Here is a 16,096-nt window from a genome sequence, read left to right on the forward strand (position 1 = left end):
ACACAAACATAACACACTTTCTTGAGAGTTATTAAAAATTTTAGGATCAAGAAACATTTAATATAACTATGGCAATAAAATTGTGGTTTGATTTAGTTTTGTGAAGACCACCAAAAGCTTTCAGAGGCTCTTCTTCAGAATGAGGAAAAAGTGCGTCAAATGGGATTGATTCTAGAGGACATGGGCAAAGAGTATGCATCAAAAATTATGGAAATGAAGCAAAAGATCTCCAGTATTGTAAGTTTAACCCTTGTTCAGGATATTGCTAGCAACATTTTATAACTCCACAACTACGCCGGAGTTTTTTACTTGAAAATTTTGCAAATTTTTCGTGTTTATTTTTTGAGGGATGTTTTTTCCAGCAAAACGCTAACATTTTTGTCACTGATTTGGATCAGTACTAAAGGTTCTTTTGTGTTGAGTTTTTCAATGCCCTTACCAACACTTTTTCGTCATTTCTCAAGACTTTTTTAATTAATAGGTGAGCAAGACAATTAAGGATTTGGAACCAGAAAGACTCGCCCTGTCCGAGGATACAATTCTTGAGGACAATGTCGAAAATTTCCAGGAGATTGAAGAGACACCAGAAGTGCAATATGGTCTTGATAACAGGAATTTAGATCATATATATAAAGGACATAATCCTGCCCACTATGGTTTGCATTTGAGAAGGTGGATTTTTGGAGAAAATGGGTTGTCAACTGACATGATTACTCCTCAACGCACAATGGCATCGGGACGAGCCGCAGCAGACTCCGAACTCGTTCTGAAGTTCTTTAGTAATTCTTAGTCACTTTAATTTGAGCCATATGCCAAATAAAAGTAAAAGGTTTAATCGAAATTCTTGTTTATAAGAAAAAATTTCGAGGGCTTTTTTGAGATTAAATTTTCGCAAAAAAGTAAGGATTCTTATTTTTGGTGGTCAACCGTATTTATGTCCCTTTTTGCTTTAGGATCAGTTCAAAGAAAATTTCCCAGAAGAAAGCACCCCCTGGCTGCGAAAAAGGCTAGAGCAGCTGCAAATAAGGCGGGACTAAACGTCAAAGACCGATTGGCAGGAACAGGGAAATACAGTGCTGGAGCGAAGGAAATCAGAAAAGCTCAACTTAAGAAAAAGCATGAGTCAATTCAATCAGAATAGTTTGTTCTGCTATTTGTTCAATTGTCGAATTCTTTGTCTTAAAGTTTACATTCTTAAAAGTTTACATAAATTTTCCTGTCAGATATAATTAGTTTTGCAAAAAAAAGGTTCGCCCAAGGCTTTTTTGAGTCTTGTTTTGCTTGATAATTTCTCGCTCGATTTTGTTAGTTCTTCTGACTTTATTCTATAAGATGTGTTGTTTGTAGAGAATTAAATTTTTTTCGAGTGTCCAATTTTTCTTTGCAGATTTATTAAGAGAATAAGAAGAGATTTAAATTTCTTGTCTTTGTTGCCGTAGGTTTGAGCATCAGCAATTTTTTTATAAAAAAAGAGTGAGGCACATAATAGGGAAAGCAATACTGAATTCTAAAGTTATGATTTAAAGAAATGATAACAATGCTAAATATGTGATTTGCCTTCCGAAAGAATTCGTAAATTTTATAATAAGTGCTTTTCTTCATAAATATCTTTTTGGCCTGGGTAAGTGTAAAGCTAAGTTTCTAAATTCCGAAATGGTTAGGAGGGCGTGTTGCCTTCCGATTTATTAGAAGAGAGTGAGGCACATAATAGGGAAAGCAAAAGCTTAGCAAGAGCCCAAAGTCTTTATTGAATTTCAAAGCTTTTTTTAAAGAAATCTTAACAATGCTAAATATGTGATTTGCCTTCCAAACGAAATCGTAATTTTTATAATATTAAGTGCTTTTCTACATAAATATCTTTTTGGCTCGGGTAAGTGTAAAGCTAAGTTTCTACATTCTGAAATGGTTAGGAGGGCGTGTTGCCTTCCGACTGATATAAATTTTCGATTTCTTGTTAGAATTAACTCGAGGCTTGATCGGAATTTTTTTGATGGTGCTATTTGGGTGTGTTGCCTTCTAGCACTTTGCGTTGATTTCAATCTATTTCTCGCTGCGGTTGCTACCACGTGAGCGTTGTTCTTGAAAACGGTTGCGAGTGAAATGAACAGTTTTTGTAAAATAAACTCTGCTCTTCAGTGATTGAAAAATGGCAACTCGAACGTCTAGTAAGGGCAGGAAGATAGTGAAGCCCACAAACTTCAGCACTGACAGTGAAGTTGAATTGCAGGAAACAGCCCAAAGTCAAATGCGAGACAGCAGATTTTTGTTTTATTATGGCAAAAATGCGTTCTCAACTGCCCTGAATTCATCGAGCTGGCCACAGGGGACTTCCTGGAAATATAAATTAAGTCTGGAGCTAGGTCAAACATATCCAATGATTCACAATGAGCCTCAACCAGAATGCATCTATCTCGGAAAAGGTTCACAATCTGAAATATCACGTCATAAACTTGTTGTTTTGGCTCAATTGAAAAAAGGAGAACCTCCAAGCGTCGTTCCGGAGACAATTCTTCGTGACAACAGAGATGAGGAGGTCATTTCAGAAGATTGCGACACTCCTCTTCATTCCCCTCTTACGCAGCATGTGTCCCAGGCTGCGGGGTCAACATCTCTGATAGTTAACTATAAGGCAACGAAGACTGCCGAAATAGAGAGCGCCAAAAATAAAAGTTCGTCATGTGAGCAGTTTCAACTTTTCTTTTGCGGAAAATCAATCAAGGATGGCACGGGCCGAATCCAGTTTCGAGAAAATTAAGAAGCAATCAGATCGCCGCAAGAGGAAGCTGGTGAACGAGTTCAATGATTCGGTAGTATCTGTTTGCAGTTTTTTGAAATTAATGTCTAGACAAAATAAAAATCTAAGCAGTCGCTGCTTCGTTGCTTGAAAAATTGAACAAGAAAAAATGGCCGGCAAAATTGCACAAAAATTTTCATGTTTCAACTTCTGAAGCTAGGTTTCTGTTGAAAATTGTATTAAAATATTTTGGTTACAAAATTCTACAATTTTGCTTCTTTTTTGACTCTACGTCTTTTTTAGACAATACGTATTTATGACACTAAGGACGTTCTGTAAATTCAGTAAAAAAGACTATTTTCTTGGTTGTTTTCTAGCGCTCTGAATTTCATATCAAAATGATACTAACATTTAAAAGCGTTTTGTTTAGCTGGAGGAGTTAGAGGAGTGCGTGAGAATCCAAAAGTTTGGGTTTGAGAGTGTCGATCAAAATCCGCATCTTCTTGCAACGTTCCCCGTTGTCCGTGTTATGAAAGGAGATGTTGATTTGATGCAAATTGAAGCCAATGAATTTCCTAGCAGGCTAGGACGAGCCCTTCGCAAGGAAATTTTTGGACAAAATGGACTCGTTGAAACGATGATTGGCGCTAATTTATAATCCATTATCCATTATCTAATTTATAAAGTCTTAATAAATTAGATAATGGAAAGAAAGATGCGTGACAATCAACATATGCTCTAAAAATCTCCTGCCACTACTGGAGGAAAAGATAAATGTTTTTTGTTTTGCTTAGGGTATTAAACGTTTCATAAACTAACCAACTTTGTCATGTTTATCTTTTGTAAGGTTCTTCAAATTCTTAGATTAGAGCAAATATAGTAATTGTTTAAATAGGCGCTGTGCTGATAAAGGTATAGAGTTGTCGACATTCTTTAAAATGCTTTAGAAGTTATCAACGGTAAGTATCCGCTTACTCCCCGATTGGCATTCAAACTGGCAAAGGATGCAGCCAATCAATCGGGAAGAGAAGTGAAAAGCTATCGATCACAACTTGTTCATGAAGAGAGAAACAGCACAGAAAATGAAATAGACAACAGAGGAGAACCTATCAATTGAAAATGTGCCATACTACTGAGTTAGCACATAGAAAAAAACAAACAGGTGCTCATGTCAAGCAGCAATGATTCTAAATAGTTTTAGAATTTTATAGTGAATTCTTTCACCCCCCTTCTTATTAAAGCTATGTTGGTTTTGATTACAACCCGTTTTGGTTTAGTAGCGATTGTTAACTGCTTGTTAAACAATAGTTTGAAAAATCAGTTCATCTTAAATTGCCACTGCATCTCTTGTGCCGCTAAATTTAATCGATACTATTGAATCGAACTGAACACAATGTTTGATAACGCTCAAAAATAAAGTTTTGAAACAACTTTTTCCTATTGCATTGTGATTTTTTGTTAAATTAGTGCGCTGCTATGAGGGTGTAATTCTCCCTGATACCAATGAGATATGTTACTGCTTTGCTCTGACAGTTATGTTGCTAAGAAATGTGAAATTGATATTCGGGTGTGTTGCCATCAAGAACAAATCAATGAAAAAGGTCTAGGTGAAGATTTAATAGCAATATTTTTTACGTGGAGTTTGCGCAGTGCTCCGATGGTGTGTTGCTCTCTGGTACTAATGAGATAATTTAAAGGTGACCGCTTACAAGCAGCATAGGTTTTGTTTAAAATAGTGAGAAGGCTATGAGGGCGTGTTGCCTCGAGCAGAAATAAACGAGAAACTATTAGGTGAAGATTTAAAGGCGGGTGATTAAGTGTGATTTTTTTCCTGTGCTACGAGGGCGTGTTGCCTTCTGGTACTAAGGAGAAATGTCGCAGGTTTGTGCAGAGACAGTGTGTAATATTGAAAAATTCGGGATGCTATGATGATGTTGCCTTCTAGAGAAAGTAAATGAAAACTTCTAGCTGAAGAAATAATAGCAAGGTGCTTTTGTAAAATTTGTGCAGTGCTACCAGTATCTGTTTGCCTCTTGCACCAATGCGATTTTTTACTGGTTTTGCGCTAACAGTCAGAGTTTGTTGTGTTTGAGTGCCATGAGGGTGTATTGCTCTCTGGTACTAAAGAGAGAATTTAAATGTGACCACTTAAAGGGAGCATAAGTCTTGTTTAGAATAGTGAGAAGGCTGTGAGGGCGTGTTGCCTCGCAGAAATAAACGAGAAATTATTAGGTGAAGATTTAAAAGCGCGTGATTGATTGTGATTTTATCCTTTGCTACGAGGGCGTGTTGCCTTCTGGTACTAAGGAGAAATGTCGCAGGTTTGTGCAGAGACAGTGTGTAATATTGAAAAATTCGGGATGCTATGATGATGTTGCCTTCTAGAGAAAGTAAATGAAAACTTCTAGCTGAAGAAATAATAGCAAGGTGCTTTTGTAGAATTTGTGCAGTGCTACCAGTATCTGTTTGCCTCTTGCACCAATGCGATTTTTTACTGGTTTTGCGCTAACAGTCAGTTTGTTGTGTTTGAGTGCCATGAGGGTGTGTTGCTCTCTGGTACTAAAGAGAGAATTTAAATGTGACCGCTTAAAGGGAGCATAAGTCTTGTTTAGAATAGTGAGAAGGCTGCGAGGGCGTGTTGCCTCGCAGAAATAAACGAGAAACTATTAGGTGAAGATTTAAAGGCGCGTGATTTATTGTGATTTTATCCTTTGCTACGAGGGCGTGTTGCCTTCTGGTACTAAGGAGAAATATCGCAGGTTTGTGCAAAGAGACAGTGTTATTTTGAAAAAAATTTGAGTCGCTCTGAGGATGTTGCCTTCCAGAGAAAGTAATTGAATTTTCCTTGGTGAAGAGTTAAAAGCTAGGTGCTTTGGTAAAATTTGTGCAGTGCTACGAATATCTGTTCCCCTCTTGTACCAATGAGAGTTTTTTTACTGGTTTTGCGCTTCACCAAAAGTTTAGGTTCCAGTTAGCAATGAGTGAGTGCGAAAACCTAGCGCAAATCGAAGGACAACTGTCTGAAAAAATGTTGAAAGATTTCCCGAATTCACCAAAACTTTTGACTGTGCTATGGAGTAAGGATGATTTTGAATTAAAACTGCGCAATGACCGAAAGCTGAAAAAACTGTTTATGGATATGAGCGAATCATACAAAGCTGCTATGGATTTTGGACTGAGTATTGAACCAGACAAATACGGAGGATTTTGCTTGGTGAATCGGTCGATGAGCGCCATCAAGCCTGGTGAAATTGAGGTGGCCGTTGGATTGTTAGCTAACCTGCCAAAAGAAAACTCGTATAAAGACTGGTCAGTTATGGAAGGAGGAAAACTCCTAGTTGGAGTGGCTAGGTGGGCTAATCATTCCTGTAAAGCTAATTGCGACTACTACATGAAAGGTGGTTATCGTGGACGACAATGTGTTACGTTGCGAGCGCTGAAGCAAATAGAACACAATGAAGAGCTGACAACCTTCTACAACGAAGACGCTTTTGGAGAAGAAAATGTCGATTGTCTTTGCAGTCATACAGAAGAGCATGGAAGGAGTGCAAATTTAGTGCAATCAACTTCACAAACTGTAGTGAGAGCTGTAAAACGAAAACGTCTACCAAAAGCAGAAATTCGATATGCACAACATGCAACAGAGTTTGATTCTTTCTTTGCTTATTACGAAGACTCATCGAATTTTAGCCTGTCCTCATTAAATGAAGCGCCCTCTTTTCCTATAGAAACTTCCCCAAACAATACTGCGGTTCCTCAAATCATCACATCAGATTCTATTGACGACGAAATGGGCAGCAGTAATGGAACAACTGACGAGTCATTGAACAACGCTCAATTTCAATTTTTCCCCGAGTATGAAAGCGATGAATGTTCACAGTCTGCCACCGAAGCTGTAAGGGAACTTGCCTCATTCAATCGATCTTCTCTATGTGATTTTGTGAGTGACTGCAGACCAGTCTCTGTGTCAAATCTAGCTTTGTCCATCATGTCGTTAGTAATAAAGCATAATTGTTCTGACCAAATGATGTACGAACTTCTAAAACGCGATCAAATTATTTTCAATGGTGAATGTTTAGCACCATGGACAATAAAAAAGAAGTTGGGTGAATTTGCCGCTCAATATCAATGTAGAAAAGAACTTTTGTCGAACGGTGAACAAATTTATCTCAATTTCAGTCCGCTTCTCCTGAAAATTGTTCAAAATTCGATCAACGGCATGTTGAGATACGCAGAGTTGAGAAAAACAACAAACGATATAATTATGCCTAAACTGGAAGTTATTGAACGGCAAGTGACAATTAGGTTAATTTTGAACTTGGACGGAGCCCTGGTCTCAAAATCTCCTCCTAAAACAGCCTGGCCGCTCCTGATAGCGATTGCCGATCTACCTCCGAAAAAACGACAGATGTTTCAAAACATAATTTTAGGATCTCTTTTTGTTGGAAACGGGACACCGAATTTTGACGACATTTTTGATCATTTCGAGCGACAGATATCTACACATGAGGAGGTAACACTGGATGGTGATCGAGTTAAGGTTAAGTTCGAGCCAATCTTTTTTGTAGCAGATTTAATTGGCAAAGCAAAAGTATTGAATATCAAACAATGCAACGGATATTATGGTTGCTCTCTCTGCACTCAGCGTGGCTTCCACATGGATGGAGCGCATCACTATCCACATGACTTTGATGTTCATAAAAATATGCGGTCTCCTGAAAGTTATCTGGAGAACTTGAAGAACCTGGATGAGGGATCTCAACAAAAACTCAAAACCCTCAACGGTAAAAAGAGTGATTTTGAAAAATTCACTCAAGGAGTAAAGGGCAGGAGCAAAATTTTTTCTGTTATCGCTAATCAGCCGCTCTCTTCGCCGGTTGATACAATGCATCAACTTTTTCTTGGCGTATCGAGGGACCTACTAACGTATTTTTACGACCGCATGAAAGCAGACAGTAAAAGCAAATTGAATAAAATACTTTCGGATATTCAAACTCTAAGAGAAATAAAACGATCAGTGCGATCTTTCGATCATCTCGCAAATATGAAAGCCAGCGAGCTAAAAGTTCATTTGCTATATCTGGCGCCCATCGTCTTACCCATTTTTTTGTTTGGAGAAGACCGGAGGTCCGATAAAACGGATCTTTTTAAACTAGTTTTTTCTTTGCGCAGTTTATATGATGACAATCGAAACTCTAAATTTTGCAGACTTTTAATAGACGAGTTTTGCGTCAGCATGGCTGAAAAAAATCCCAAGAAGTTCGAGTCGATCAATTTCCATCTATTGAGACATCTTGCTTGGCAAGCTGCTGAGATTGGTCCTCTCTTCGTTACTTCAGCATCAATGTTTGAATCGGCTCTTCACCTTCTGATTGCTCCGTTAACTGGAACAACAAACCACTGTAAACTAATGGTAGAGAGATTCATCAGAGGCAAAGTGGTTTCTGAGATAGATTATAGTGAAGATGATTTGGCGCAGTTTCTAAGGTTTTCTGACAATCCGTCGGATGTGAACGAAGAATTTGGCCTCGTAGAATCAGAAGAATTAAGAGAATTCAGGTTCAACAATCCGTCAGCTCGAGTGTTCTGTCGATTCAGGAAGAATTTTTATTTTGGCTCTTTAGCGTACGGGCGGGAATCAGGTGCAGATATTTTTGCATGTGTAGACGCGTCAACAATGGCTATTGGGAAAATTCTTTCCTTCTATGAGCTGGATGGTAAATTTTGTGTGCTTCGTGAACAAAAAATTGTTTCAACATTTAAACTTGTTCAACAACCAGAAGGTCCGGTTTCTTATTTTGCATACGTCGTTGAAGACAAGAATAGCACAATTCATGTTGCAGTAGATGCATTAGAAATAAAGTTTTTTTCCTGTAAAAATTGAGGACAATTTGTATCTTGTTCCACTACTCAGTAACTTTGAGCATGATTAATTTTTAGTTTTCAGTTTCAATTTTGATTATAGCTACGCTGTTGATTCATTAACGTATGATCTGTTATTGTCATTGTTTATTTTGAAAACAATCAATTTGCAAAACTCGATATATTGAAAACAATCAATTTGCAAAACAATCAATATTTTGAATAGTAATTTTGCTGCATGACTTTTTAACGTATTGCTTGTTTTATTTTATTGACATAAATTTTAAACAATCATTTTGCGAAACTTAGTTGAAAACAAAGTCATCTTGCAGAACGCAGGCAAATTCCAATCTCTCTACATTATTTTTCTTTTGCTTGTTCTAAAAATTTGCATCCTTCCAGACGTAATGAGGCAAACAATTTTGAGTTTTGAGAACAACCGTTTGATTTATCGAATACAACCTGCTGACATAGCTGGTAATGTCGAATCAAGTGAAGTTGACTTGCTCAGGAGTCAGATCTTTGCTTTGGAGGAAAAGGTTGCTCTCCTTACGAAAAGAGTAGAAGACCTGGAACGTCTTCGACCTGTTGAGATAATCGATTTGACACAAGATGAAAGTTTCACAACAACTGTTTCGGTGTCGTCTAACCAAAGCGATGATATAGAGATGAATGGACTTTTTTGAGCCGGGCAGGATCTTAAGCTTTTAAATAGCACGATAGTTTCTGGTTTTCTCTAGTAAATTGTTCAAGCTGGTTCTTTTAGATTTTTGAATTGTTCAAATGTAGTTTGTTTTCTACTTAATTGTATTAAAGATTTGATACCCCTGCTTTTTTGATGCTGAATTGAACTTGATTTTTTGCTTTTCCAACTGGCTAACAAATTATACATATTATAAATCGAGGACAAGCTTGTGTTTTACTAATTTTTCGAGGAGGTTCGGAGGGTGTATTGCCTTCTGCCGCAAAAGTATCACTTTCATTCCATAATTTTCTGTTTTGCTTCAAGCTTTTTTCGTTTATACCTTGACATAGACTGGAGGGTGTGTTGCCTTCCGGCTAATGTTATGACATTGCTCATAAGTTGTACTTTTTTTCTAATGGTCACGAAGATTTTTAGTTTCTCGAAATGAGTTCCCAGCTACTGATCAGCGTACCGGGGACATTAGTGATGGGATCTTTTGTAGTACTCAGATTTGTGGTAATTTTCGAGACCGCAGTTTTGACAACGTGGCAGCCAATACAAATGGTTCAAATGATCCTTTTGAATGACGGAGTTGAGCATACATTATCTTTGACCCCAAATACCCCAGAATTTGAGTCCTTTATGGCATGGGTTACTGAAGTTGAAATGAGCGACGAGCAGGAGCAAGCTTTGTATCCTCTGATTGCGGTTCTTGGAGACTACTACGGTTCCTCTGATAGCGAACACTGACTACTATTTCGATCAGATCTACAGTGCTAAACTTTAATTGTTTGCTCATGATAACAAGCTTTCTTAGGCTGTGCTTATTTCGAACAATTTTTTTAAAAATGTGCTAAGTTTTTATTCTGTTTTATGTTTGTGATAAAGGAACTAATTTCTCTCAATTAATGCGCAATTAAAAACTTCGATGTTTTATGTTTATGATAAAGAAACCAATTGAAAGCTTGTCTTCTTTCTTGTTTTTCATGCATTTAGTGAGTGTGGTTAATATGAGTGTCAGTATTATCCAATAAAACTTTTAGTCTGATGCGAAATATAGGCTGAACGAATATTAACTCTAGTTATTAACTCTAGAATTTTAGGCTGAACGAATATTAACTCTAGTTATTAACTCTAGAATCGGGTCAAAGAATTGTTCAAATCAAATTGAACTCGGTAGGAGTACCACTCGGTAGGAGTGCAGTTAAAGTGTAACACAAAAAAAATTTTTGCTATAGCTTGCCTCGGAAAAAAAGTTAGCTTTTCATACGGATGCTAATTTCGCCATTAGCGAATTTTAAAAAAGTTTTGTTTCATTGGGCCAAAACTTTGTTCAAATCGGATCAAACTTGGCACAGAGTGTTTCCATGGTACCTAGTTACCATGGAAATACTTTGTACCAAGTTTGATCCGATTTGAACAACTCTTTGACACAATGAAAAAGACCTATTTTTAAAATTCAATCATTGCAAGTTAATCGAAATAATTGGAAATTTCCGTATAAAAGGCTAACTTTTTTCCTAGACAAGTTATAGCAAAAAATTTTTTGCTTCAGACTCTAGGTGCTCATGGGACACTCCATGCCGACTTTTGTCCAATTTGAAGAAGTTTTTAACCATACGAAAAAGACCTATTTTTAGAAATACTTTTTCGAAATAATCGCAGTTTTTCGTTCCAAAATGTAACTTTTTCCAGGGACAAGCAGCTGGAGTCTAATACAAAAAAATTTTTTTGTTTGCCCCTGGAAAAAGTTACATTTTCGAACGAAAAGTTGCGATTATTCGGAATAAGCATTTTTAAAAATAGGTCTTTTCCGTATGGTCAAAAACTTCTTCAAATTGGACCAAACTCGGCATGGAGTGTCCCATGAGTACCTAGAGTCTAAAGCGAAAGATTTTTTGGTATAGCTTACCTAGGAAAAAAGTTGGTTTTCATACGGAAATTTGCGATTATTTCTAATAAGTAATTTTTAAAAAAAGATCTTATTGATTAGGTCTTAGAGTTTTCCAAAGTAAACCATACTCGGCATGGAGTCTCCTATGAGTACCTAAAGTCTAAAGCGAAAAGTTTTTTTGCTATAGCTTGTCTAGGAAAAAAGTTAGTCTTTCATACGGAAATTTGCGAATTTCGCTAGTAACGAATTTTAAAAATAGGTATTTTTCATGGGGTCAAGGAGTTGTCCAAATCAAACCAAACTCGGCATGGAGTGTCCTATGAGTACCTAGAGTCTAGAGAGAAAAGATTTTTTGGTAAAGCTTGCCTAGGAAAAAAGTTGGGTTTTCATACGGAAATTTGCGATTATTTCTAATAAGTAATTTTAAATAATTTTTAAAAATAGGTCTTTTTGATTAGGTCTTAGAGTTGTCCAAAGTGAACCAAACTCGGCATGGAGTCTCCTATGAGTACCTAGAGTCTAAAGCGAAAAGATTTTTTGGTATAGCTTGCCTAGGAAAAAAGTTGGGTTTTCATACGGAAATTTGCGAGTTTCGCGAATAACGAATTTTAAAAATAGGTCTTTTTCATGGGGTCAAGGAGTTGTCCAAATCAAACCAAACCCGGCATGGAGTGTCCCATGAGTACCTAGAGTCTAAAGCGAAAAGATTTTTTGGTATAGCTTGCCTAGGAAAAAAGTTGGGTTTTCATACGGAAATTTGCGAATTTCGCGAATAACGAATTTTAAAAATAGGTCTTTTTCATCGGGTCAAGGAGTTGTTCAAATCAAATCAAACTCGGTATAGAGTATCCCGTGTGTACCTAGAGTCTAAAGCAAAAAAAAATTTGTCATAGCTTGCCTAGGAAAAAAGTTAGTCTTTCATACGGAAATTTGCGATTAATTCGAATAGTTAATTTTAAATAATTTTAAAAAATAGGTCTTTTTGATTAGGTCTTAGAGTTGTCCAAAGTGAACCAAACTCGGCTTGGAGTCTCCTATGAGTACCTAGAGTCTAAAGCGAAAAGATTTTTTGGTATAGCTTGCCTAGGAAAAAACTTGGGTTTTCATACGGAAATTTGCGAATTTCGCGAATAACGAATTTTAAAAATAGGTCTTTTTCATGGGGTCAAGGAGTTGTCCAAATCAAACCAAACTCGGTATAGAGTATCCCGTATGTACCTAGAGTCTAAAGCAAAAAGAATTTTTTTCATAGCTTGCCTAGGAAAAAAGTTAGTTTTTCATACGGAAATTTGCGATTATTTCGAATAAAGAATTTTAAAAATAGGTCTTTTTCATCGGGTCAAGGAGTTGTTCAAATCAAACCAAACTCGGTATAGAGTATCCCGTGTGTACCTAGAGTCTAAAGTAAAAAAATTTTTGTCATAGCTTGCCTAGGAAAAAAGTTAGTTTTTCATACGGAAATTTGCGATTAATTCGAATAGTTAATTTTAAATAATTTTAAAAAATAGGTCTTTTTGATTAGGTCTTAGAGTTGTCCAAAGTGAACCAAACTCGGCTTGGAGTCTCCTATGAGTACCTAGAGTCTAAAGCGAAAAGATTTTTTGTTATAGCTTGCCTAGGAAAAAACTTTGGTTTTCATACGGAAATTTGCGAATTTCGCGAATAACGAATTTTAGAAATAGGTCTTTTTCGTCGGGTCAAGGAGTTGTCCAAATTAAACCAAACCCGGCATGGAGTGTTCCATGAGTACCTAGAGTCTAAAGCGAAAAGATTTTTTGGTATAGCTTGCCTAGGAAAAAACTTGGGTTTTCATACGGAAATTTGCGAATTTCGCGAATAACGAATTTTAGAAATAGGTCTTTTTCGTCGGGTCAAGGAGTTGTCCAAAGTGAACCAAACTCGGCATGGAGTCTCCTATGAGTACCTAGAGTCTAAAGCGAAAAGATTTTTTGGTATAGCTTGCCTAGAAAAAAGTTGGGTTTTCATACGGAAATTTGCGAGTTTCGCGAATAACGAATTTTAAAAATAGGTCTTTTTCGTCGGGTCAAGGAGTTGTCCAAAGTGAACCAAACTGGGTATGGAGTATACCATGGGTGCCTAGAGTCTAAAGCAAAAAGAATTTTTTTCATAGCTTGCCTAGGAAAACAGTTAGTTTTTCATACGGAAATTTGCGATTATTTCGAATAAAGAATTTTAAAAATAGGTCGTTTTCATCGGGTCAAGGAGTTGTTCAAATCGAACCAAACTCGGTATGGAGTATTCCAAGTGTATATAGAATCTAGGGAAAAAAGAATTTCTGGTATTGCTTGCCTCTGGAAAAAGTTACTTCTTTCTTTATTTTATTTTATCTAATATATTTTGTAATTTATTATGTTTTTGTTATTGTTTCCGACAGTTCTTAACTATTTTATTGTTTGCTTTTGTTTTGTTTTGTTTTGCCTTGTTTTGTTTTGGAGATAGAGTTTAGGCCTGGTTTTTTGCCAGTGCTTTGCTCAAAAATCTCCAATAGTTGAATGTTCATAACTCCGCCGTAGCCGGTCCCCAGCCCGGTTGAGAGAAGGAGGAGGGAAACACACCCAAAACATACTGGAAAATCTCAAAAAGTTGTTCGTTAGTTCAACTGTAGATTTTTTCCGACAGTATTTAACCTATTTCAGCTCTCGAAATACGAGATGAATGACTCGAATTATGTAGACTTATGATTCGAAGTAGGGGCCGCATGAATCGAATTAGGTTGATTTATGATTCGAAACGGTAGGATTATGACTCGACAGAGCGGGTCATTGTTCCGAAATACCAGATTTATGAATAGAAAGACCGGGTCATTGTTCTGAAATACCAGATATATGATTCGAAATACAAGATGCATGACTCGAATTATGTGGATTTATGATTCGAAATACGAGATGCATGACTCGAATTATGTAGATTTATGATTCGAAGTAGGGGCTGCATGAATCGAATTAGGTTGATTTATGATTCGAAACGGTAGGATTATGACTCGACAGACCGGGTCATTGTTCCGAAATACCAGATTTATGAATAGAAAGACCGGGTCATTGTTCTGAAATACCAGATATATGATTCGACTTACCGGGTCATTAACTTCTTCCGGGTCCGTGTATTTAACGACCCGGAATGACACCCCCCCAGACGACGTTTTGTCGAGTCATAATTCTACCACCTCGCCCCGGGCAATAATTCACCCCTAATTAGCGGGGATTAGTGTGTAATCCGTTTTCTACTGCTATTTATCGGGGAAAAGTGTGTAAGAGTGTAATTTAAAAAAAACCTCATTACACACTGAAACACTGTTTTGCAGAGCTTTCTGGGGATAAAATTTAGAAGGGTTAAAATTTCTTTTAAGACAAATCAAATTGTTCATACTGAGAGGTGGGTTCCAAAATATATGCTCTGGGAGCGTCAAGGTTCCGATTCCCCCATGCTCTTCCGGATTCCAGGCTGCAATGTTGGAACCATAGGTGACGATCAAAATCAATTTTAAATTAATCAAACCTTGTTTCTCGTCAATGTCCAGAACTTTATACAGCTCTAAGTAGATCTGTACAGTTTGGTTAAAAAGATCTTGAGGCGGTGAGAACCGGTTGAAGTTTGACTTGAGTTTGTCAATTAAATTGTACGTTTCTTCGTTGCCGTTGCCGGCGTTGATTGTATTAAATACTTGCAAATTGAGATAAACAAGTGCGCAGAAAAGTTGAAACATAGTAATTGCTGGTTATGAAAATTCAGATTGAGAATGACGAGAAATTTTTATAACTTTGTGAGCGCAAAAAATTGATCAATATTCTAGTCTTCAGTTTCATAAATAAGTTAAAAGCTCTGAAATTACTTTTCATAAACAACAATAGCATATAAACAAAAATTTGTTGCCCAGACGCAGCCGGTTTTCAATTATGCAGAGTTTCGTAAAATAGTAATACCCTATTGTCAAAGAGGGCTTATATAGTAACAGTCTTTCAAAGCTGGAAATTTTGCGAAATAATAAGACAAAGCTCTCAATTATTCAAAAGAAGAGAGAAATGGTTGAAAGAGCATATTAGAAACCAGTTTCTGTATTTACTCTTCCAACACGATTCAAGGTGTCAACGCTGAAAAGCGGTAAAATGTAACAATTGGGTCAAATGAATTGACCCGAGAATTCCCGGAAAAAGCGTCCAAACCCTAACCATTGACCCGGCAATTTGAAACAGCTTGAAGAACTTAGAAGACATTAACAGGCCACAAATTAGGAGGAAGCTAACGACAACTTTTTTATATAGAATGTTTAGCTGTACATTATTTGTGAACATTTTTTGTGATAACTGAACATGAAAACCTGCGAGGCAAAAAAATTCTTATCAATTATATACCCAAAAATCGTCAAGAAATTTTGTCGAAATTGGAATTTGGGTAATAAACTTCTCAGTAGGCAAAACTGGGTGAAATTTTTTGGGGTAATTTGTAAAAAAGTTTGTATGAGGGTTCAAAGAAAGGACGCAACATACTCAACAAAAACTTCAGTCAACGAAAACTGAAGAAAAATATGATGAAGAGATAAAAAAGGTTGATTCCCAGTAAGTTTCATGGTCTGCTGTCAACTATGGGTTTAACACAAATAGCAAAAGTTTTAATATCTCAGTTGATATGATTCTCCTAGTTGGAGAGGACAAACATTAATATATGTTGCAGTTCAGTTGATTTACCTGCAAAAAATCAGACAATTGTTTCTGCCTCTCAGCTTTTTCTTACATCTGGCTTCAATGTAAATAACGGAAAAATTGTTTCTATATGAATAAACCAGATTATGAAAACATTTTATTTGAAGCTTTCCGTTACATTTATAGTGTTCAGCTGATAAAAATATGCATGTGATAACAACATGTGAATAATTGGATCTTTTCATAAACTCCAGATGTAGATT

The 16,096-nt window shown here is 36.7% G+C and overlaps 1 protein-coding gene across 1 annotated transcript in view; it reads right to left on the minus strand.

Moving 5' to 3' along the window:
- The window catches only part of LOC142345949 (neuronal acetylcholine receptor subunit beta-3-like), a 48,457-nt gene extending 33,558 nt beyond the window's left edge, over positions 1 to 14,899 (minus strand). Inside the window, exon 1 of the mRNA XM_075398415.1 lies at positions 14,563 to 14,899. Coding sequence (XP_075254530.1) covers positions 14,563 to 14,899 — 337 coding nt within the window. The remainder of the gene's footprint in view (positions 1 to 14,562) is intronic.
- Between the last annotated feature and the right edge of the window lie 1,197 nt (positions 14,900 to 16,096).

This window comes from Convolutriloba macropyga, chromosome 9, assembly GCF_964194025.1.
Source record: "Convolutriloba macropyga chromosome 9, txConMacr16.3, whole genome shotgun sequence".
In the NCBI taxonomy this organism is placed as follows: Eukaryota; Metazoa; Xenacoelomorpha; order Acoela; family Convolutidae; genus Convolutriloba; species Convolutriloba macropyga.